Genomic DNA, 24,665 nt, shown 5'->3' on the forward strand with positions numbered 1-24,665 from the left:
TGCTACGCAATGGTTGGCAGTGCTGTAAACGAGACAGTACCATTACAAACGGTATTGTAAGGTGCTCAAAAACGTTATTAGGAAGCCAGAGTATGTGGTATGCAAATAGAATAGCTAATTCAAAGGATAAAATTAAAACCATATGGTCAGTTGTGAAGAAAGTGTGTGGTCAGCAGCACAAGGTCAACGATATAAAGTCAGTTCACAGTAAAAATATTTCTGTTACTGATAAATCAAATATATGTACATTATTTAACAATCACTTTCTGAGCATTGCTGATGCCTGTCTGAGATTAATGTTAGAAATACTCCTCTGTGATACACACAAGGGGGAGATTGAGTCAATAATCAAATCACTGAAGACTAAGGACTCTATGATTATGATGGAGTGTCTAGCAGAATATTAAAGTACCGTACTGCACATGTTAGCCTTGTATTTAGCCATATTTGTAATTTTTCCTTTAGGAATGGTCAGTTTCCTGAACGATTCAAGTACTCAGTAGTAAAACTGCTTTATAAAAAGGGAGAAAGGGATAATGCATATAATTTTTGACCTATTTTTCTATATCATCAGTGTTTGTAAAAGTTATTGAAAAGGCTGTGTATGTAAGGATACGTGATCATTTTATATCACACGATTTGCTATCAAATGCACAGTTCAGCTTTAGAAGTCATTTAACAACTGAAAATGCTATATTCTCTTTTCTCTGTGAGGTACTGGATGGGTTAAACAAAAGTTTTCGAACACTTGGCATATTTTATGATTTAACTAAGGCATTTGACTGTGTTGACCACAAAATATTGCTGGACAGAAGTTGGACCATTACAGAATACGGGCAGCAGCTCACAATTGGTTCACCTCTTACTCAGAATTGATTCACCTCTTACTTACTCACAATGTTGAGAATGGCTGTGAAGTGCTGTCTGAGTGGGGTACTGTCAAATGGGGGGTGCCCCAGGGATCAGTGTTGGGGTCACTCCTGTTCCTTATTTATATAAATGATATGCCCTCTAGTATCACGAGTAACTCTAAAACATTTCTTTTTGCCGATGACACTAACTTGGTAGCAAGGAATGTCGTGTGCAACATTAACTCAGTTTCAAACACTGCAGTTCATAACATATGTTAATGGCTTGTAGAAAATAAACTAATGCTAAATCACAGTAAGGCTCAGTTTTTACAGTTTCTAACATACAATTCTACAAAACCTGACATTTTAATTTCACAGAACGGGCATATGATTAGTGAAATTGAACAGTTCAAGTTTCTAGGTGTTCAGATAAATAGTAAGCTGTCAAAGAAGGCCCACATTTAGGATCTTGTTCAAAGACTTAATCCTGTCATTTTCACTATTCAAACGGTATCTGAAGTGAGAGATCGTTCAAGGCGAAAGTTAGTCTACTTTGCTTATTTTCATTTTATTATGTCATATGGTATTATATTTTGGGGTAACTCTTCCCATTCTAAATGGATATTTTTCGCTTAGAAGTGGGTGGTTTGGGCAATAAGTGGTGTAAGTTCACGAACCTCTTGTCAATTCCTGTCTATGAGTCTGGGTATTTTGACATTGGCCTCTCAATAAATATATTCCTTACTGTCATTTCTTGTTAACAATATTAGCTTATTTCCAAGAATAAGCACCTTTCACTCGGTTAATACTTGGCAGAAATCCAACCTGCATTTGGATCGGACTTCCTTAACTCTTGTGCAGAAAGGTGTGCAGTATGCTGCTGCTTCAATTTTCAATAAGCTACCACTCGAATTCAAAAATCTTAGCAGTAATCCATGCGCTTTCAAATTGAAACTGAAGAGTTTCCTCACGGGTCACTCCTTCTATTCTGTCGAGGAGTTCCTTGAAAAATTAAGCCGATTCTTGTTGTACTGCTGATTGCGTTTACTTAAACTTATGGACTGACTTTTTACAGGTTCATAAATATTTATTTTTATCTGTTATTACTTTTATGTTGTAATTTCATGACCTTGGAGATTTTCTCCTCAATTTGGTCCTACGGAACTTGACATGTAAATAAAATAAATAACCTTCCTCAATCTCTAAAACTGCCACGTACAATTCAATGGCCTTCTTCACCTTTCCTCATACTACTCAACAACCAGTTGTTGCCACAGGACACAAGAGTAATTTGAAACAAAATTATGATAAATGGATAGCTTAAGACTGTGGATGTTCTACGTCTATCCCTTCACCCAGTATTGTAGTACATCCACAATTTGGTCCTGTTAATTTATAATTACAAAGGTTTTTTACTGAGACTCAGTTAACATTTAACGAAGCAGTTCTGCACACTTCTTTTGATCAACAAAACAGTTCAACTTCATATAAAAGTTCTGAGAACTCTCTGACATATCCCTCACATTTTCAGCAAGTACAATTTCCCCAATAACTACAAATTTTGCGGTTTTCAACGCAAGTCGCCACCTCGGTTTCAACCGGCAAAAAAATTAATTGTAGTAACTTAGGTCTCTCATTGCAAACAACATATCAGCTACATTTTAGGGACAGCAACAGACAAGACGACTTTGGTTTACTATACAACAGTGCCCGGTAACAGATTTGCACCAGCGACGGTGCGGGATACTTACTGGTTGCCAGGGCTGGTGAGCGGGCAGGGGCACGTCTGGCAGGGTATGTTGCGCTGCGGGTCTCCGTACTCGCCCGGCCGGCACGACTGCGGTGTAGGTGGTGCACTGGGCACGCACACGCCCAGCCACGGACCCTGCGGGCGGTGCTCGTAGCCTTCGGCGCACCTCTGCAACGGTAGAAAGCGAGTGGCGGTGTCATTAGATGGTCGTGTCGCACAGCCGACACTTGAACATCTACTGTAGAGGACTACGTTAGCTGTGCAGTTCATTAGTCTTAATGCCAATCTCGGGGAAGATCAGTTTGGATTCCGTAGAAATACTGGAACACGTGAGGCAATACTGACCTTACGACTTATCTTAGAAGAAAGATTAAGGAAAGGCAAACCTACGTTTCTAGGATTTGTAGACTTAGAGAAAGCTTTTGACAATGTTGACTGGAATACTCTCTTTCAAATTCTAAAGGTGGCAGGGGTAAAATACAGGGAGCAAAAGGCTATTTACAATTTGTACAGAAACCAGATGGCTGTTATAAGAGTCGAGGGACATGAAAGGGAAGCAGCGGTGGGGAAGGGAGTAAGACAGGGTTGTAGCCTCTCCCCAATGTTATTCAATCTGTATATTGAGCAAGCAGTAAAGGAAACAAAAGAAAATTTCGGAGTAGGTATTAAAATCCATGGAGAAGAAATAAAAACTTTCAGGTTTGCCGATGACATTGTAATTCTGTCAGAGACAGCAAAGGACTTGGAAGAGCAGTTGAACGGAATGGATGGTATCTTGAAGGGAGGATATAAGATGAACATCAACAAAAGCAAAACGAGGATAATGGAATGTAGTCGAATTAAGTCAGGTGATGCTGAGGGAATTAGATTAGGAAATGAGACACTTAAAGTAGTAAAGGAGGTTTGCTATTTGGGGAGCAAAATAACTGATGATGGTCGAAGTAGAGAGGATATAAAATGTAGACTGTTAATGGCAAGGAAAGCGTTTCTGAAGAAGAGAAATTTGTTAACATCGAGTATAGATTTAAGTGTCAGGAAGTCATTTCTGAAAGTATTTGTATGGAGTGTAGCCATGTATGGAAGTGAAACATGGACGGTAAATAGTTTGGACAAGAAGAGAATAGAAGCTTTCGAAATGTGGTGCTACAGAAGAATGCTGAAGATTAGATGGGTAGATCACATAACTAATGAGGAAGTATTGAATAGGATTGGGGAGATGAGAAGTTTGTGGCACAACTTGACCAGAAGAAGGGATCGGTTGGTAGGATATGTTCTGAGGCATCAAGGGATCACCAATTTAGTATTGGAGGGCAGCGTGGAGGGTAAAAATCGTAGGGGGAGACCAAGAGATGAATACACTAAGCAGATTCTGAAGGATGTAGGTTGCAGTAGGTACTGGGAGATGAAGAAGCTTGCACAGGATAGAGTAGCATGGAGAGCTGCACCAAACCAGTCTCAGGACTGAAGACCACAACAACAACAACAATGTCTGTCTTGTAGGCTGCAGACCGTGACTGATCTGTTGCGGCTTCCCACACTAGTCCACCTTGTGCCTACTAGCTCATCTCTGCATAACTGCATCCATCCACCCACACATCCATTCATCATGTTCTATAAATCCCATGAAGGAGGTGGACTGTCAGCAATGTGGGATAAGTCATTAACATACGACAAGACAGTCGTGGTTTACTTATACAGATTAGAATTCTATCACTAAGTGCTATACCGGCATATCAATTTAAGTTAGAACAGAAGCTGCTACTTTGAAACAAGCTGCTGCTTCTTCAGTCACAGTAAATGTCTCCTGCTTATCTCCTATTGCTAGCTTAATATTACCTGATTAGAATGCTAGGTGAATTGATGACCGAGTCCTGTATTCCATTGATGAATTTCTACTTAAATACTGGTAGCCAGTAAAAAAATGCTCATTTTTAAGTGTAGCTGCATGAGTAGGAATAAAATGATGTGTTCATTAATGTTGATAGTAAACAGTACTCATGTATACATCCTATAAACTGACTTGTTCAAAATCATTTCAATAATAATTTTAAAAAGTCATTCAAATGATCTACAGAACTTGAAACTAACTAGCTGAGAGTGAAAAACAAGAAAAGACAGAACTGCGAAATTACTGTTAAATATGAAGTTATAGATTATTAAAACTGACATAAACAGAAAATATAAACATATAACCATTACCTTTTTATGTACCTAACAAATGATGGTGTGATCAAGCACTCGTGATAGTCACTTCAAATCAACAGCCTTGCTTGTTCGTGTGTCGTAATTTCAGAATTGTAAAGTTATATTCATAAAGCACATGGCCAGGCTTGGTTTACATGTGATAAGATTATCATGATATTAGAATTTTTGGAAAAAGAATTGCTCGTAATTTAGTATACTGAAAGTAATTTAGATAAATGGGGTCTACACATCTGATAAAATCAAACAAACATTATTTCACCACTGTAGTTATGGAGCGTACAATATTATAAAAGAGCAAAGGAATCAACTTATAATCTTACATGCCCCCTAATTACAAGAGTAAAATATGTTCATTTGATTTTAATGAATAAATAGACCTCTTTTATCTAAGTTGCTTTTCATACTACGAAGTGCGGTTGATTATATTTTTAAGAATGTTGAAAAATGATTACTTCACATCTTTTTATACATAAATACTTCTGTTTTTAAGTTGTCCTTTTTTTTACATGTAAGTCAAGACTGCTCAAACATCCACAAAAAAAACATAACTGTTCTATTTTTAAAGTGAGACGCACGAGGAGGCACGGTATTTGGTTTTAATTGACCATAATGAGTGCTAAATGTTGGCTTGATACGTGATTTTTATAGTAAGATATTAGGCATATGATTATTATTTCTTTTGAAATTTTTAGTATCTTTAGGACTGTTTATATTTAAAAGTAATTCTGCAGTATTGCATGTTCTGGTTTTTGGTTCTCAGGATGACTAATCTGAATCAGAACTGTTAACCGTCATTAGCTCACCAAACATGACCAAAACATGTGTGAACAAACCAGTTATTATCAAATAGATTACATGCTTCAGTTTGACACTTTCATTAAAAAGGGGCCGGATTTTGTACCGAATCACAGCCAGCACATTAGAGCTTCCAAATTTCCACTCCTCCGTACAGAAACGCAGAAGACTCACCTCACAAGAGAGGCCAGCATAACCGGGTGGGCAGCGGCACTCCTCCACGAAAGCTGCCTGTCCTTGGCCGGTGTTGCGGATCGCAGCAGAGTCCATGTGGATGTTGGATAATGTCGTGCTAAGGAGACCTCCGTCTGTGTGCTGGGTCCTGCAAAACAATTGTTTACACAGCTATTACTACCTTCACATTGTCAGTGGAGAAATGTGCACAGAGACCGAAGGCAAATATCGCACGTCCACCTACTTGTTATTGTACAGTGTGTGTCGATGTTTTGCTACTTTCTGTAAAATCGCATTGTGATACTCAATGTAATACTTCCACATCTGGATGTGGCTAATACTATATGAAACCAATAAGGTGTGTAACGATAATGGAAATTCCTGGATTAAGCAACACATAAAATAAAGGTAAAGCAACTGATTACCTACAGTGGATTGATGCATGGAGCACAGAAACACGTAACAGAAAACAGCGTTCATACTAGCTTTCGAGCAACAGCTATTTTCTATCCAAAGTACACACATCCATTCACACACACACACTTCCACACAGACACCCAACTGCGGACTTGTGCATTTGGGTGTCTGTGAATGTGTGTACTATGGCTATAAAAATAGGGATTCCTCAAAAGCCAGTGTGAATGCTGTTTACTGTTATACGTTTCTCTGCTCTATGCAAGAATATAATAATGTGTATGTTGAGCTTGTGCAGCAGTGATAGAATAAAAATACAGGCTTTATAATTCAGTTTAATATTTTTATTTTGGTTTTATTTCAATATATTTAAACAAATTTGTTTTCTTTTTCCATTTCATGTGAAGTTTACAAGATCATGATAACACAATATTGCATTTCATATCAAGGCAGAGTTTGGCAGAGCCAGTGTACACAAGGTTTCAGCTGAAAGCCAGTAACAATGGAATCTGCACTATCATGAGACTCATTGCACTTACTTATAATAATTAAAATAAAATTGTTCAATTTGTATTGGCGATGTTTGAATATGGACATAATACAATAATACTGTATAAAACAGACTTCGTCAGACCGGGGTGTATACTTCGACAAGGAAAAAAAATTCCAGATTTTTCCCAGATGTCCCAATTGAAAATACTCTTTTTCCCAGGTGAAAATATATTTTTTCCATGCTAAGTGACATAATACTTTTTCTCAGAATCATAGAACTTATCATCCTTTTGAATAGTTAAGGTTTAATACATCAGTGTAGAACTTCTTGGCACTTTTAAAAACAAACGAACCCCCCCCCCCCCCCCAAAAAAAGAAAAATAAATGCGTTTTTTTTAAAGAACTATGTGCAGCAACATGTACTCTGCATATTTTTGTATTACGAAAGTAAATATTTGGATTCCACCGAACACAGCACATTACTTTCTCAAGCATTGAAATCGAAATTGCGATGCGCTTCGGTAAGCCAATCATAGCTGATGTCATGTGATCTCGTCAGCTGATGATAGCAGATATGCAGGGCGTAGGTCACGTGACAGTCAGCCAATAGCAACCATTATCACTGTTCATAGTGTGAACACGTAAATAGGAAAAGTTAATGGTTTAAATTAATATACGTAGTGTAGCTGCAAGGTAAGCTATGCTTTCACATAGAATATTGGTCTTTTTGCATGTGTTACACTTCAATAAACATCACACAAATGTGCCAGTAAAATTTTAAATAATACATAAACATCTGGACTCGAAATAATTTTACGTGGTTGGCACTCAGAGTGTTAAGCTTTAAACGAGATTTAACTGTGATTTAAGAAATTCAAAGCACATTTGTACACGTAACGTAATTCATCTTGCGTAAAATTAAATTTACTTTGTAAGTAACACTTTTCAACCACCATTCAAATTATTTTCCTGCGACCTGTTAGAATTAAATCCAGCACTTGTCAGAGAGCACCAGAAAATGGCATCACTGCGCATGCGCAACTACGATGACACAGGAAGCCAACATGTTCGTACCTATATAGCATTAAGAGATCTTACATACGTCATAAACAAAACAGAACATCAGAGGGTGCTCAAAGAGCATCGGAATTTCATAAACCAGACTAAAATGCATAATTCGGCTGAAAGTGCACATTTGTATGTCCAGATTCACAAAGAAGTAACCCCCAACCTGACATTAAGCTTTTCATTGTGGTTTTCAGGCTGCAAATTTTCTTTGAGTACCAGTACTATATTAGGTTTGGTTCTTTGTGGCATAACGCCATATGTGTCAGGAGATAAAAACGGGCACTTGTAATTCAGCAAACATTGGACACTAGCCAATACTGTGGAACGAAACACTTCATTTCAAAAATAAATTTGCTGTCTCTGCCGAAAAGATTAATAAAAGCTTAATTTATTTAGCAAATCGACAAAAATAACTTCAGTGTTTTGCTAAGCAATGAATGCTTGACTGCCAAAAACCTGGAAATAAAATAAAATCACGAAACTAAAACTAATAACATATTTTAGCCTTCATAAGTATGTGACTGTATTTTAATTCATTTGCTAGCTCTCAGCCATAGAAATCCATTTTGTTTTCATTTGGCATGAGAGTTGTAAATGAAGAAGAAACAGCAAATTCGCTACACCTAAACACGGGTCACGTGGAGACTACCAACCCTCTCCACCGCAACTTCGACTGCTCTGCGCATGCACGAAACTGGCAGCTTGGACTCGCCAGAAAATTTTTTTCGGCTAGTGTCTGGCTGCTTGTTGCTACTGTTGATACAGCTAACAGCAGTGACAGCAGGTACGGCCCATATGCAACTCAACTGTGCATGCACACAAGAACCTAATGTAAACCATTGGGACGTCACTGTCATCGGAATCAGTTTGTTGTTATAAACTATTGCATAGTCTTCATCCTAAAGCATTTGACACATTTTGGTGTCAGCAGACGCTTGTATGTTCACTGTGTTTTGATGTTGAAAATGGCATATTTCTTTTGCATCTTAAGTTTATTTTGGTTTTCTTTCTCCCATTTATGTTTTATTGTTGCAGTATTATTTTGCAGTAGCAGGCTAAAGTAAAATTCTTTGTTGCAGTACCAGTTCTTACCAGTCAAAATTACAAAAATTTAACTGAAAACTAACACAGTGAAAAATTCCCAGAATTCTTAAAATTCCCGGGTTTTTCCCAGTTTTCTGCCAGATGAAAAAATTCCCGGATTTCTCAAGGCGTATACACCCTGCTGACTCAATCTCTTTTGACTTTCTCCACACCTATAGGATTTGGAGACCAGTCCCAGACATCGATTTCCTGAAGCAGTGCAGCACATAAATAAATAAAAATAAAAAGGAATGAAAAGAAGCTTTTGAAGATTTCCAAGCAGCATTAAATTCAAAGATATAAAAGATTTTGGGCATTTTTAACAGAGCCACCTACAGCTCAGCAAATAGTGTTTCACTCTTATAATCAGAAAGTAATTGATTTTATCCTTTCTGATAGCAACTTTTCCTTCCCTTTTCTTTAATTTGACTTCTATTTTTATTACCATATTGAAATGTTAATTAACATACTTTTTTGACACAAATATAATTTTTTATCTTTTGTTACCAACTGCAAAAAATGCGAGTATCAGAATACACTAAAATTTGGTACAAAATTGTGAACTGTTTTATTGTTGAATGAAAAATTTTATGCGAACCGTTAACACTGTTCAACCCCTAGAAATAAAATAAGGAGTTTATTTTCTATGTGGTGTTTTGGATTTGTGTAGCAAATTTTAATTTATTGAATACTCACATTCTTGTGCGATTAGCAATTAAAAAATCAAACTGTTATTTGTATAAACATTATCATTCAATGTTTGTTAATTATTATTTCAATTTTTCTGGAACTGGAAGCTCATACCCCTCTCTCTGCTCCATTTGCAAATAGTGCACAGGGTGAACGATTGTTGGTAAACCTCCAAACAAGTTCGAATTTCTCTGATTTTTGTTGCTGTGGTCATTTCACGAGGCATGTGTCAGAGAAGTTAAGAGTTGCTAAACTCTTCTTCGAATGCATGATCTCAGAATTTCAACAGGAAACCTCTCCGTGAGCCACAACACCCCTCTTGTAGTGTTTGCCACTGGAGTATGGTGAACATCTCCACAATGCTCTCATGCCACTAAACGATCCCATCAAACGAGATGTCACTCTTTGCTGCATCTTCTCTTTCTGTTCCACCCACCTGTTTAGCTGAGTGGTAACACGTCTGCCTACCATGCAGCGGACCTGAGTTCAATTCCCGTCTGGGTTGGAGATTTTCTCCACTCACGGATCGAGTGTTGTGTTATCGTCATCACCACCGACGTGCAAGTTGCCCAATGTGATGTCACCTGAATTAAGACTTGCAATCCAGTGGCCAAACTTCCCCAAACGGGGCCTCCTGGCCAACAATGCCACACGATGATTTCGTTTCATTTCTGTCTGTTCTACTTCTTTACAAGGGCATCAGGCTGATATGTAATACTCAAGAATTGGTTGGAAAAGTGCTTTGTAAAGTAATTCTTTTGCAGATGAATTGCTTTTCTTTAACCCTCAAGTAGGTGCACCTATGTAAAAAGTGTGTCAACCACAAATGACATTTTCTTGTATTGTTCCACTGCTGTTTTACAGTTGTGAGGCCATACCTATTCCTTTGTTATTGCTTCAGCTAACACAGTGATACATCGTGCTGTTATATGTCCAAGTGAACAGCAGTAATATAAAATAAAGAGAGACCTAGGTGAGGAAAAAATTTATGATCGCTGCAAGAAAATGATTCAGATTCTGAGCTAGCAGCGCAATCCAACACTGAGGCAGTTGTCTGTGAGATAATTAACAATTGAATAAGTGGTTAGCTGCAACCTGATGCAACTGCGAATTTTAACGCTTCAAGTAGTTCATTACTCCGGGTAACACTTGTGAGCAGCAACAGAGTGACATAATGAATGTTTATTTCATTATTGTTTAATGAAACAGTGATTAAGCTCATATAATTCAAGTTTACTGTATCATTGTTTTTGCCCATGCATGTTTACCTTGGTAACATAAAGACACCTATCCTTAACATGTGTAAAAAGTATGCCACACGCCTGCTTGAGAATTGAGATTCTTCCAATGAATCTCATTCCGGCATCAACTTTTCGTACAATTTGTTATCAGTTGTCTTTTCAGATGCTTACTTCAAGCTATTTTACAGCATTACCTCCATCCAATGGTTGACACCTTATCATGTAATCAAACAATGAAACTTCCTGGCAGATTAAAACTGTGTGCCCGACCAAGACTCAAACTCGGGACCTTTGCCTTTCGCGGGCAAATGCTCTACCAACTGAGCTACCCAAGCACGACTCACGCCCCGTCCTCACAGCTTTACTTCTGCCAGTACCTCGTCTCCTACCTTCCAAACTTTACAGAAGCTCTCCTGCGAACCTTGCAGAACTAGCACTCCTGAAAGAAAGGATATTGCGGAGACATGGCTTAGCCACAGCCTGGGGGATGTTTCCAGAATGAGATTTTCACTCTGCTGCGGAGTGTGCGCTGATATGAAACTTCCTGGCAGATTAAAACTGTGTGCCCGACCGAGACTCGAACTCGGGACCTTTGCCTTTTGCGGGCAAGTGCTCTACCATCTGAGCTACCGAAGCATGACTCACGCCCGGTACTCACAGCTTTACTTCTGCCAGTACCTCGTCTCCTACCTTCCAAACTTTACAGAAGCTCTCCTGCGAACCTCGCAGAACTAGCACTCCTGAAAGAAAGGATATAGCGGAGACATGGCTTAGCCACAGCCTGGGGGATGTTTCCAGAATGAGATTTTCACTCTGCTGTGGAGTATGCGCTGATATGAAACTTAAGTTTGGAAGGTAGGAGACGAGATACTGGCAGAAGTGAAGCTGTGAGACCAGGCTTGAGTCGTGCTTCGGTAGCTCAGTTGGTAGAGCACTTGCCCGCGAAAGGCAAAGGTCCCGAGTTCGAGTCTCCGTCCATCACACAGTTTTAATCTGCCAGGAAGTTTCATATCAGCGCACACTCCGCTGCAGAGTGAAAATCTCATTCTGGTAATCAAACAATGGTGGATCTCTTTATCTATGTACACAAAGTACGCAACATTTATTTATGTTCAGGGTCCCACACAAATCACTGATCCTCTGCAGGTCTTCCTCATTTTGCTACAGCAGTCTAGTGTTGCAACTTCCCAATAGACAATATTATCGTCTGTGAACAGCCTCACAAAGCTTCCGACATTGTCCGTCATTAACATACATTTTAAACAGAAGCAGCTTTACAACACTCCCTTGTGGTACTACTGAAATTACCTTTACATCTGTCAGTTTCATTCTGTTAAGAGCAATATGTTGAGTTTTATCTGCAAGGAAGAGCTAAATCGAGTCACGAATCTGGTCTGATACTCAGTAAGCTTTAATAATGGTGAACCGACAGTGACTAATTGTACGGAATGTCTTCTGATGAACAGAGTAAGCTGTGTTTCACAATATCTCTGTTTATGGAATCCATGCTGGTTTTTACACAGGAAATTTTCATTCTCCAGAAATGTCATAAAGTGTGACCACACTTTCCGTTTTGACCACAACTACAGCACTCGCCACAGAGATAACTTCAAACTTCTGACACATTGTTTAAAACTTTATGCCCAAATGATAGAGTATATGGGGTTAAAAATTTTCAATAAAATAAAAGGCAGTAATATATTTAAAATGGAGACTGGTTCACTAAAAAGATTGCTCTTTACTCTTCTGGTGGAAAAGTGTTATTATTCTGTCGACGAATTCATTAAGGACAGCTTCACAGTCTGAACACAGGGATTGTATTACATGTATTATTTTATGCACATGTGTAGCTGTAACTTAGAAATGTAAAATATAATGTAAACTTTCATATTTCTCTTAAAAAAGTGAAAAAGTTTCTTTTGTAAACCTTGACATGTCTCCTGTACATCAAATCAAATGATTTGAAAATTGTATGTAATGAGATGAACAAATCACATATCACACAGAGCACGTTCTATAATTCTATAACAGATTGACACGAGCAGTATCGGTCTATAATTATGTGCATCTGTCCGAGAACCGTTCTTGAAAACGGGAATGACAAGTACTTTTTCTAATCGTAAATTACACGTTGTACTTCCAGTATGAATAGGACCAGTGATTATGCAGTTCTAAGACTAGAACACTATGCGTTCAACAAATGGCTGTGTAAAATTACTCAAAATATTTATAACATCACCCGAGAAAACTTAAAAGACTACTCAAAATATTTATAACATCACCCGAGAAAACTTAAAAGACTATTTTTTGCTCTTAGAATGTTTCAGGAAGTAGATTCTGCTGCTTAAAGAAATAGATGTCCAGGCAATGAGCTTCAAATTCTATAAGTATGAAGCAAATTGAAGATTAGCAGACCATACGGTTCTATTGTTGAGTTCACTACACTTGGTCACTCACTTGATGAGGATGTTGTCCACATTGCTGAGAGCCATCATGATCTCCTCACGAGAGGCGAGGACATCCGTAGGTCCCCCAGGAATATCACCGCCAGGCCTGGCACCGGTCCGTTTGTACCATTCACCGTAGAAGAAGCGGACTGACATGTCGTTGTCGCGGCCCGCCTCGGGCTGTTGCCGTGGGACGTGCACCAGCGTGTAGTTGTTACCCTGTGGAGAAACGAAAATGCATTTATAAGTGACCCAGTGTGCACACTGCCACTTGAAAAGTGAAATTGGTTGCTCATGTTTTAACTGTCTTATTACATTGGTGGAAACTTCCAAACTCCAAGGATGCTCTCCTGCTACTGATGGAACAACTGACTGTTTTTAACAGCTGATTGGGCAGTAAATTATTATTTTTTTCTTTTTGTTCAAAAAAATGAAACAACCAAACGAAACTAGTCTCTAAAATCATGTCAGTTATATGAATGTTTTCTCCAGGTACAAGTACTTTTGTTTACATACTTGTTCAGCATTTTCGATTATACACGAGCTGTGACAACAGTTGCCTAGCCATGACAACAGTTGTCTACTTTCTTAGAGACAAATAACAAATTTAATTTCAAGGACATGTGAATAAAGTCTGTGGAGGAGAAAGTTTCATTTTGTTGACACAATAAAAAGGTTATTTTTAAAAATGAAGAATTTTACTTTTGGCATTAAATATCGAAGTTTAGCTGTTTCTAAAAGCTCAACAACTTGCACTAAACTGTAAATTCACGTTTAAATGAATGAAGAATCACTTTTTCATTTGAATTTATTGAAGCTCTGTCTCTTACTTCCCCTGGTTTGCACTCATCTCTGATAATTCTATTTTGGTAAATGCTGAGATGACCTGAGCAGAGATCACACAAGATACAATTTTTAAGTTGGTGGCTTCATCACATGCTTTCTTCACATATAATACTCTCACCTGTCCAAATTTAAAAAGATAAGAAAGTCATCATTCATTCATTAATTTTAAAAAGAAAGAAAAGTCGATAACAACACGGTATTTTCATCCCCAACATGGAAAACAACTGAATGCCCTTGAACATGGGATGACTTGTCATGCACAGTTTATTTTATCTGAACTGGCAAGTAATATGCACTCAAAATAAAAGAAAGTACAATCAGGCAGAAGAAGAACAATCACTATGTGCAATGGTTTAACTAGCATGACCAGAAGACACACATGCAAAAAGAAATTATGTGGGTTGAAACTTGAATAAATTTTATGCCCCATCCTCAAATGGTTGCTATATTTTGCTACTACATCCCTCTAACAAAAAAACTAAGGCCCCAGGTCAAATTTAGAATGTTTAAGAACACATGAGTACTACTAATGTAGAAGAATCGGAAAACTGGATGCATCAATAAAAAGTATTGCATCTGAGGTAACTTTTTCAGAGTTTTGTCTCTTGTTTCTCTCACATTAACCTTAATTCTTCATACTTTATTCCTACAGCCAGCTACCACCGCCACCACGACAATACATCTAAAATCTGACAGTAATGGGTAATGTTACAATACACCTAGCTGCAACCAGATAAGTGAGACACAATGACACTAATTATTCCAAGGTTATCACTGGGTGTTACTAGGACCCAAAGCAGTTTATAAAAGCAGGAATCATGTTCAGAGATGGGTGTCATATTTCTGGAGAATTTTATCTCAGTTTGGTTTGTGATGCAGTACCTTGTGGTCTGGTATGTTCCGTACTTACCGAAAGTATGACCTCAGGAGCATTGTTGGGTCTTCCTTGGCCGACAAAGTTGACAGTGTACTTCAGGTAGCCTCCATAGGACTTGAGCTGATTACCCAGGTAGTTCTCTGGCATAGCAAAGTATGGGTATATGCCGTCAGATGTACGCTCCACTGAGTACACCTGTGAAGAAGTGATTCTGTTATCTTATGTTGCTGCATGCAAGGAAAACTGGATTAAGCTACTGAATCTATGCATTAAGGTAATAGTATTAAGGGGTGCTTGCAGCACCTATGCGGGCAATTTTATATTAGCCTAGTTTTTGTACCCTTATATCTGGACCCAATGAAGCAACACTCTAAAATGTTTACACATATCTCATCCATGTTATTTATGTCTACTGAACCAGAATTAAGAGGTGATGTACGAAAGAAGGAGAGATAAATATGTATTTTCAATTGTGCCATTTTTTATTACAAATAATTGTACATATAATGCCCTACATGTCTTTCCATTCAAATTATTGATATGGTTGTGCTTCAGTAGGTGCAATATGTTATAACAAAATAGGTGCCCAAGTTTCATATAGCTATCACAAGCAGTTTTTGATATAAAGGAACATAAAGCATAAAAAATGACATTTTGAGAAAATCACATTTAAAGTTTAATATGATAAAAAATGACTTGTAATTTTAAATTAAGGCTCAAAAATACTCGGCAGCATAGTCAGTGTCATCATTTTTGCCAGCTTCCTTCTCTAAAAGGCTTCCTTCTTCTGACTGGCCTTGCCTCAGCTGCACACTGTGCCCTGGTGAGTCTCAACTTGTCCATTAAAACTTCAAGCCATATATAGTATGGCAGCTTGGAGTGATGTTAAGATGTTTTAGAAACTTATTCTTCCCATGTTTCCATCATTAAATGTCAATACAGCATCACTAACTCCCCATTTTAGTTTAGTGAGCCCTACAAAAACATTTTTGGGAACTCGTGTCTTGACAATGTTATTGAATGACTCGTTAGGATTCTGTGTTCACCCATGTAGACATTTTCGGACAAGGTCTGGGTAAGCTATGTCCCTAGAAATTGGTTTTATTGCTTCCATAACAGTTTCAGGAATAGAGTTCTTGTTTTCAAAAGATGCTCTTGAAACTTCAGCCTTCTGGAATTTACACCACGATTCAGGTCCAGGTGGGCAGAGTTAATGTGTCAGTTTTCTGTTGGTTGAAAGTTTGTCGAAGTACGAGGCCCGGACTGCTTTCGTCATACTTTCTAGATCATTTCCACTATTTCTGATGGCCGTTCCATAATTCTGCTGAAGATGATGTATTGTTTTATCAGTTAGCCGACCTTTAAGTGGTTTGCCATCAGACAGTGCGGTGGTGCGAAGAGTTTGTTTTAATTTTCTGAGACTTGTCCCCATCCTCTTTTGCACATGCCCAATGCATTCCAATTTCTTTTTCACAATATTCTGATACGAATTTGCTTCAGCAACACACTGATATGCTTTATAATGTCCATCCGCAAGGAAATGCGTGTATCGGACATCCCTTTCCTGCAGTGATTGGCTAAACATTTTCATTGTGGTATCAGCTTCCATTCCTCTGCCGATTCCTTCATAATTTTTCTGACAGTTTTCATGCTCATTTTTTCACAGGAGCTATAGCAATGTTTTGTAAGTGCCTCAAAATCAATTACATTCACTGTGTCTACATTTGTGATTGTGGCAACTGAGTTTATCAATGTGTGGCCACACTTTTGCCATGTCCTATCAATGCTGCCTTCATTCATTTCAGTAGCTTCATTTGTTGAAGCCTTCGTTGACAGGAAAGTCACAGATTCAACCGCTTCTCCTATAACTTCAGTGTACCTCTGAATTTTCGTAGGTGATGGTGGTGGTAGATTCATAAACGACCAGAAACACTGAGCTGCACTAAGACCTTTTTCAATAGCTCTCATCGCATTTACCTCATACACATTGTTCTTGCATTCATCTGACATTACAAATGTCTTTCTGTTGTCACAGCCGGCAGCACAGTTTGAGGCGTCATGTCAAGGACTGCACAGCCTGTCCTGCCAGAGGTTCGAGTCCTCCCTCGGGCATGGGTATGTGTGTTGTTCTTAGCATAATTTAGTTTAAGTAGTGTGTAAGTCTAGGGACCGATGACCTCAGCAGTTTGGTCCTTTAGGAATTCACACACATTTGAACATCTGTCACAGCCAGTAAATAATAACTGCTATTGTCATAGCAAGTCCAATTCTTACAGAAAAATCTTCCTCAATAATTACTTTACTGTCACAAATATTACAGCGCAGTGAACCACACAACACCTGAACCAAAATGTTCATATCACACAAAACATAACCCAGACCAGAATTGCAATTTTCTAAATTACCCTGCAGTAATCCTAGTTCCTCATATTGTTTGTCTTAGTTTTACTTGCACTGGGAGATGTTGCAGCTCCCTTGTTCTCTGGTGGTACATGTGGATTCTAACTTCTGAACAACAGTCGGTTTTACACTTTCAGTGAGTTGGTTACCTCCAAACTTATGGTTCTTGAACAGATTAGCACTTCTAGGCATGTTTATATTATGTCAAACTGCACCAGATTTTACAGAAAGTCACTGTTTCACTCAAAACAAACAAATAATTGCCAAGGAACAGACAATACAACTGAGTGACTAACATCAAAAGCCACATCTTTTCTGTCCATAGATGAAAATCACAGCCTTCTATAAAGTGTAGTTTCCGAGATATTCACACAAACAGATGAATGTCCAAAATCTGGTGATTACAGAGATATGCATGTAAAACAAGAGAATTAAAATACTTCTAAATGCAACACACAGATAATTTATGCACCATTTTGCGCAGGAAAGAATAAATAATATTCCAGGGCATTTTGTAAAATGTCAAAATTTTTGAATTTTTGCCTGCAAACTACCCTTAAAAAGGAAATCCTTTTAAGATGTTCTGCAAAACATTATTCATTTGATCACAAACTGGCTTTTGGCTTCTCAGTATATAGTTGGGTGACAACTGAATGTTGCAACCACAGATAAAATGGCATGCAGCTTACACAAATATTATTTATACAAATACATAAAGTAATGACAAACACTGCCTGTCGGCTTCTGTTTCGGGTTCGGCCAACATTTATTTGACTGTTTATCTGATGTTTTGCCAGCACGAGTGGTTGGCATTGTCAAAGCTTCACCTTCCATTGCTGCTGATGGAGGGTAAAGCTTTGACAATGCCAGCCACTCGTGCTGGTGAAACGTCAGAAAAACCATCAAACAAATGTCAACTGAAGCACCTCAAAGAGAAGCCAACAGGTAGTTCATTAAGTGGCCACGAAAGCCGTAAAGATTTTGTATAAAATGATGAGTTACAAAATGTTCATATAGAAAAGTATTACTTTTTGATGTTGCATAAAAACTGTTACATTTAGAAAAGATGAAAAATTTGTCAAACTTTCAACTGTAATCTAAAATTTACAAATTGAAATTTAATTCAACAGAGGATCTTTTAAAACTGCATCCCTGTAAAATGTATGTCAGTGGTTATGAGGATTTAAATTTTCTTTAAGGCTATTTCAAACGCTGTAGTTGTTGTTGTCTTCAGCCTGAAATCTGGCATCATGCAGCTCTCCACACTAGCCCATCCTGTGCAAGCCTCTTCATCTCTGCATAACTCCTTCAACCTACATCCATTTCATCCTGCTTGCTGAAGTCAAGGGTTGATCTCACACTACAATTTTTACTTTCTCCCATTGCCATATTGAAGTTTCCTTGATCTCTGAGAATGTGTTCCATCAACTGAACCCTTCTCTTAGTCAAGTTGCACATTTAATATCTTTTCTCTCCAATTCTGTTCAGTACCACCTCATTTGTTATTATTTTCTCCTCAATTCTATTCTGTACCTCATTTGTTACTCAGTCTACCCATCTACTCTTCAGCATTCTTCTGTAGCTCCACATTTCAAAAGCTTCTATTCTACTCTTGTCTGTACCACCATGTTTCGCTTCCATACAATGCTACACTCCGGACAAGTATCTTCACAAAAGACTTCATAATACCTGAATTAACATTACATGTGAACAAATTCCTCCTAGCTATTGCCAGTCTGGATTTCATATTCGCCCTTCTTCAGCCATTATCATTTGCTTTGCAGCAGCAATAGCAAAACTACTCTTCTACTCCTAGTATCTCACGTCCCAATTTAATTCCCTCAGCATTGCCTGATTTAATCCAACTACATTTCATTATCCTTGTTTTGCTTTTGCTGAGTTCATTTTACAACCTATTTTCAAGACACTGCCTACTTCATTCAACTGATCTTCCAAGTCCCTTCCTGTCTCCAACGGTATTACAATCTCATATGCAAACCCCAAAGTTTTTATTTCTTCTCTCTGAACTTTATTTCCCTCTCCAAATTTTTCAATGTTTCCTTTCCTGCTTGCTCAATGTACAGACTGAATAACATTGGTAACAAGCTAAAACCCTCTCTCACTCCCTTCTCAACCACTGCTTCCCTGTTGTGCCCCTCGACTCTTAATAACTGCCATCTGGTTTCTGTACAAGTTGTAGACAAGCTTTCACTCACTGTATTTCACCTCTGCTACCTTCAACGTTTCAAAGACTGTAGTCCAGTCAACACTGTCAAAAGCTTTCTGAAAATCTACAAATGCTACAAACATATGTTTGCCTTTTTCAACCTCTCTTCTCAGACAGTGCACCAGTTTTTGTAGCTACTGACTTGTTCCTGTAAACCAGCTCATAACTAGGACAATACTTCATGCTGAAGTCAGTAGTGGTTCATAGGCAGACGTTACCTCACAAACAGCTTGTTTGCATGTCCATGTCCACTGGAATGTTTTTGCATCTATTATCATATGCTTTCACTTGTGCAAACTGGCATTAATTATCATAACAACTCCCTGTGCCCGTCATGACCTCCAACTCTTACAACTGCAGTCCGAGTTGTGAACAATGACCTGGTGCAATTCTTTCAACTGGATACCCCTCTGCCAACTTGTGAGTCCCTTGCCTATTCCAGTTATTCAGCTAGGAAACAGGGTGCTTCAGTCTATGTGGAATCCAAAAGACATTCCATTTCTGATAAATCTTTGCACTATCGAGAGGTAATGCTAGGTTAAAGGCGGTCCAAAAAATTTGCGGTCCAATGAGAAATTTGTTGGTATGAAATTCCAATTTCCAGGTACACATTCTACCACAAGAGCAATAGACCCTATGAATTACAGCAGACCCTGTCAATCAAATAACGTGAATGATAGATTAAACCCAGTCTCATTCCTATTCAGAATTATGCCCATCACAACCTCCAACTCTTAAAACTGCAGTCTGAGTTGTGAACAATTTGCATACAATTTTTTGTTCCCTGTATTTTACACCTGAATTTATTAAAACACAGCAATAAAAAACAGTGCACTCAGATACATAAAAGCCTTTTGATACATGTATCACTCTGACAACTAGAAACCAGAAATAAATTCTCACCTGGAAGCTGCCCCTCGACCTGTCGAGTGGCCGGATGCCAGGACGCGACCGTGGTAGCTGCGGACTGATGCTAACAGCTCCCGTCTGCGGGTCTATGCGCACTCCAACCAGTGTTGTCGCGTCCAGTGGTGGAGGCAACTGTCAACACATATTACACACATCACATCCTGTTTACGACACACGAAAAATTTTATTTGAATTCATATCTCGTATTAAAGTAAACCCCCTCTCCCCATTTCGTTGGATAATCGATTTCCGTGTACAACAAGCATCAAACATCTGATTACTTTAAACACGAATCACTGTGTTAAGCATGTAAAATCTTTGCGGTTGAAGATGCAAAACCCTAATTGTGTTGGGTTTTGTTAGTTTCAGATTGGTCTCCCATAGACTGACAAAAATTCAAGACATTAAAATAAAAATTTTGTAAACAATAAACTGTTTCCCTTCCATTAGTTTGTAGGGCTTTAAGCAAGAAAAAGTCACTAAGTGCTCTTATTATCAAGTGCCAGACGAGTAAAATCTAGGTAATTTGCACTCCAGTTTTGGCAAAAGCTAGTTTTTCATGCATCTCAATGATTGTGATGTCACGTCTCCTGGAATATATGTAATACAACGACATAATTTTGCAGGTACAGTAAGAGATATATGTAAATACTACATGCCAAGTATGTTACAAATGGAGTTAGTAGTAAAGACGTAGTAAATTAAAATGTCATGCCTGATGCACAAGTCTTACTGTGTTTTATGTGTAACCTAGTTTATCTATATGTTTCTGACGTCAAAACTGAACTGTCTGTCATATGAGGATATTATTTTGCAGGTACATTCAGTGGTATATGTGGATACTGCCTGTAAAATGTGTTTGTGAATAGAGTTAGTAGCAAAGAAGCAACAAATTAAAATGTCACGCCGCATTCTCAATTTTTACAGCACGGACACCAAAAAGGTAGTAAACGATAAACTTCATTTCATTTCTTTTTTTTTCTGTGTTTATGGTTCAAATGTGGGTTGAGCAATACCAAGTTGGTGACACATGGAAACAAGGCTTATCAGTTTTTTCAATTTGTAGTAAACTTGTAACTGGAATTTGGCAATTATTGTTGATTTTCCTTTTCAGTGCCTAAAAAATAAGTTAATAAGCAAACTGTGATAATGCACGCGATAATGTAACTTAGAAAATTAGTCCCTTTTAAAAGACAAGAAATCTCTTCCTTATTCCCTCCCCCTCCCACCAATAAGATCTATGGACGAAGCATGAGCTGTGAAGGTTGGAATGATTAGTGTTTGTTTGGCTAATGAAATGAGATATCACTCAATTTTGCAAGATACTGGTGATAGAAAAATGTTAACAGTTCCCCCTGAGAACTCTGCCTGTAGCTATTAATTCATGTATCTTTCGATTTTGTACGAGTGTTACGGAAGATTAAGTCATACGTTATGACTGTTATTTATTAATTTATTTTTTTCTTAATGTGTATGTGTCAGTTAGCCGGAAGTTTAACTGAGACTTAAAAATTATAACCGACAATAGAATAATGTTTTTGTCGTGTAAATGATGTGTGTTTGATATACACAAGTGTGAGTGTAAGGATTCAACTAGCAGATCGTTACTACTAGTAAGCCGATTCCACTACTCGATTTTGGTACACGTGACTCTCCTGCAGTGCTGACGACAACAATCTGGTGAAACTGGCCGACAGCTGAAATAGTACATTTGTGGGAGCAGCTGCACCTACCTGATACGTGAACAGGTCCGCACTGGAGCACTCCGAAGTGACGCCAAAGCAGAAGCAGGGGATGCAGTCTGCCGGGCGGTAGGCCAGGTCGTTAAAGTAGCCTCGCTGGCACACCGAAGGTGGCCGGTTCACCACCAGGATGGCATCCGGCACCGCAAACACTGGGCCACGCGTGTTGATGGCTTCGCAACTGTATGCTCCCTGGTCCGTCTCCTGTAGAGCACAGAGAGTCAGAGTGAAGAAATGACCGGACCGTGAATGAGCATACTGTAGTGTGCGAGAGAGGGATACACTGCACGGAATGGCTACCACACCACACTGGGTTCATCTGTTCACAAACTGTGCTCCACAAACTACATCTTGGTGAAGAGCCTTCACCAAGCTTTTTGCACATTCCACAGATCACATTTGTGACAGTCGATTCCTGAATAAGACACATTTTCTCTGTGGAAAATATAGATGCTGGTCATCTACATGAACTAGATTTTTTTTAAAAAATGTTTATCTACAGTAAAATGTAATAAATTTAACCCATTGGTAGTGTCACGAAAGTGGTCTCTAGCACTCTTATTTGTACTGCTTGCGTATCTTGGTAACAAGGGCAAAGGATGTGTATTTCATATATGACTCAGTTTAAAAAAGAACTGATTTCTTGCTTTGGTTCCTTTATGTTTTATGCTTCACCAAATAAGACTGTGTCAAGTGACATCCAGCTTGTGCAAATCACCTAAGGGCAGCAGTGTACGACTACGATTACTAGCAGACAATTTCAGTTGACTGGTATGCCACTGTAATCCCTGAGTGAGGATCCAACAGATGTTGCACATTGTTGAATTTAAATGGGTCTTGCAAGGACAGCACCCTGAGAAGGAACACATAACATCATACAACCACTTACAATATGAAACTTCCTGGCAGATTAAAACTGTGTGCCAAACCGAGACTCGAACTCGGGACCTTTGCCTTTCGCGGGCAAGTGCTCTACCGACTGAGCTACCCGAGCACGAATCACGCCCCGTCCTAACAGCTTTACTTCTGCCAGTACCTCGTCTCCTACCTCCCAAAATTCATTCCAGAAACATCCCCCAGGCTGTGGTTAAGCCATGTCTCTGCAGTATCCTTTCTTTCAGGAGTGCTAGTTCTGCTAGCTTCTGTAAAGTTAGGAAGGTAGGAGACGAGGTACTGGCAGAAGTAAAGCTGTGAGGACAGGGCGTGATTTGTGCTTGGGTAGCTCAGTCGGTAGAGCACTTGTCCGTGAAAGGCAAAGGTCCCGAGTTCGAGTCTCGGTCCGGCACACAGTTTTAATCTGCCAGGAAGTTTCATATCAGCGCACACTCCGCTGTACAGTGGAAATTTCATTCACTTACACTATATTTGCACAGAATTTCGTCTAGGGAGTAGAAGGAGCTGTCAAGTGGAAATGAATTCAATTTTTGAAAAATTATAATTTGGCACAACAGCTGTCCATCACTTTATTACAACTAACTGTTTCAATAAAAGAACAGATCATCATCAAATGTTTTTAAAAAATTACATTAATTACAATATGTATCCAATTATGATCATATTAATCTACATCACTGTCATATCTTCATGGCACGACAGAGAGAATCAAGTAAAGTATCTAACTCATACAAAGGCTATATGTTTATAAGGTGAAGCACATGACCACAGTTTTTTTTTTAGTTTTGAGGTACCTTTTTTCCTCCCTTTAAGTCAATTATTAATCGTTAAGCTCTTTCTAGTATGTTCTAGTTTGACTCATTGTCCAAACTTTCCATTTCATCAACAAGAACATCTGTAGACTTAGAGAAAGCTTTTGATAATGTTGACTGTACTACACCCTTTGAAGCTCTGGAGATAGCTGGGGTAAAATACAGGAAGCAAAAAGTAATTTACAACTTGTATAGAAAATGGACTGCAGTTATCAGAGTCAGAGAGCACTAAGGGGAAGCAGTGGTTGGGAAGAGAGTGAGACATGGTTGTAGCCTATCCCCAATGTTATTCAATATGTACAGTGATCGAGCTGTGAAGGAAATGCTGTGATGAAAACCAAGGAGTCACTTGGAAAGGGAATTAAATATCAAGGAAAAGAAGTCAAAATTCTGTCAAGTGACAGCAAAGGACCCAGATCAGTTGAACAGAATGGACAGTGTCTTGAAACGAGGCTGTAAGATGAACACCGTCTAAAGTAAAACAAAAAGGTAACGGCATTTAGTCACATTAAATATGCCTTTATCGAGGTAGTTATATTTAAAAAATAAATAAATAAAATAAAAAAAGAATTTCCAAAAGAAGAGACATTTGTAAACATCAAACATAAATTTAATGGTAGGAAGTCTTTACTCATGGTATTTGTCTTGAGTATAGCCATGTGGAGCATGGATAATGAGCAGTTCAGGCAAAAGACAATGGAAGCTATTCGAGTGGGGTGCTATAGGAAACTGTAGAAGATTAGATGGG

At 38.5% G+C, this 24,665-nt stretch overlaps 1 protein-coding gene across 1 annotated transcript in view; it reads right to left on the reverse strand.

Annotated features, from left to right (window-relative positions):
- Window positions 1-24,665, reverse strand: part of LOC126108671 (basement membrane-specific heparan sulfate proteoglycan core protein) — a 761,963-nt gene that overhangs the window by 185,112 nt on the left and 552,186 nt on the right. The window contains exons 30-35 of the mRNA XM_049913980.1: window positions 22,203-22,415; window positions 20,464-20,601; window positions 14,967-15,128; window positions 13,221-13,429; window positions 5,776-5,923; window positions 2,603-2,769 (exon numbers count right to left, since the gene is read on the reverse strand). Coding sequence (XP_049769937.1) covers window positions 2,603-2,769; window positions 5,776-5,923; window positions 13,221-13,429; window positions 14,967-15,128; window positions 20,464-20,601; window positions 22,203-22,415 — 1,037 coding nt within the window. The remainder of the gene's footprint in view (window positions 1-2,602; window positions 2,770-5,775; window positions 5,924-13,220; window positions 13,430-14,966; window positions 15,129-20,463; window positions 20,602-22,202; window positions 22,416-24,665) is intronic.

Source organism: Schistocerca cancellata, chromosome 11 (assembly GCF_023864275.1).
Source record: "Schistocerca cancellata isolate TAMUIC-IGC-003103 chromosome 11, iqSchCanc2.1, whole genome shotgun sequence".
NCBI classification, from domain to species: Eukaryota; Metazoa; Arthropoda; class Insecta; order Orthoptera; family Acrididae; genus Schistocerca; species Schistocerca cancellata.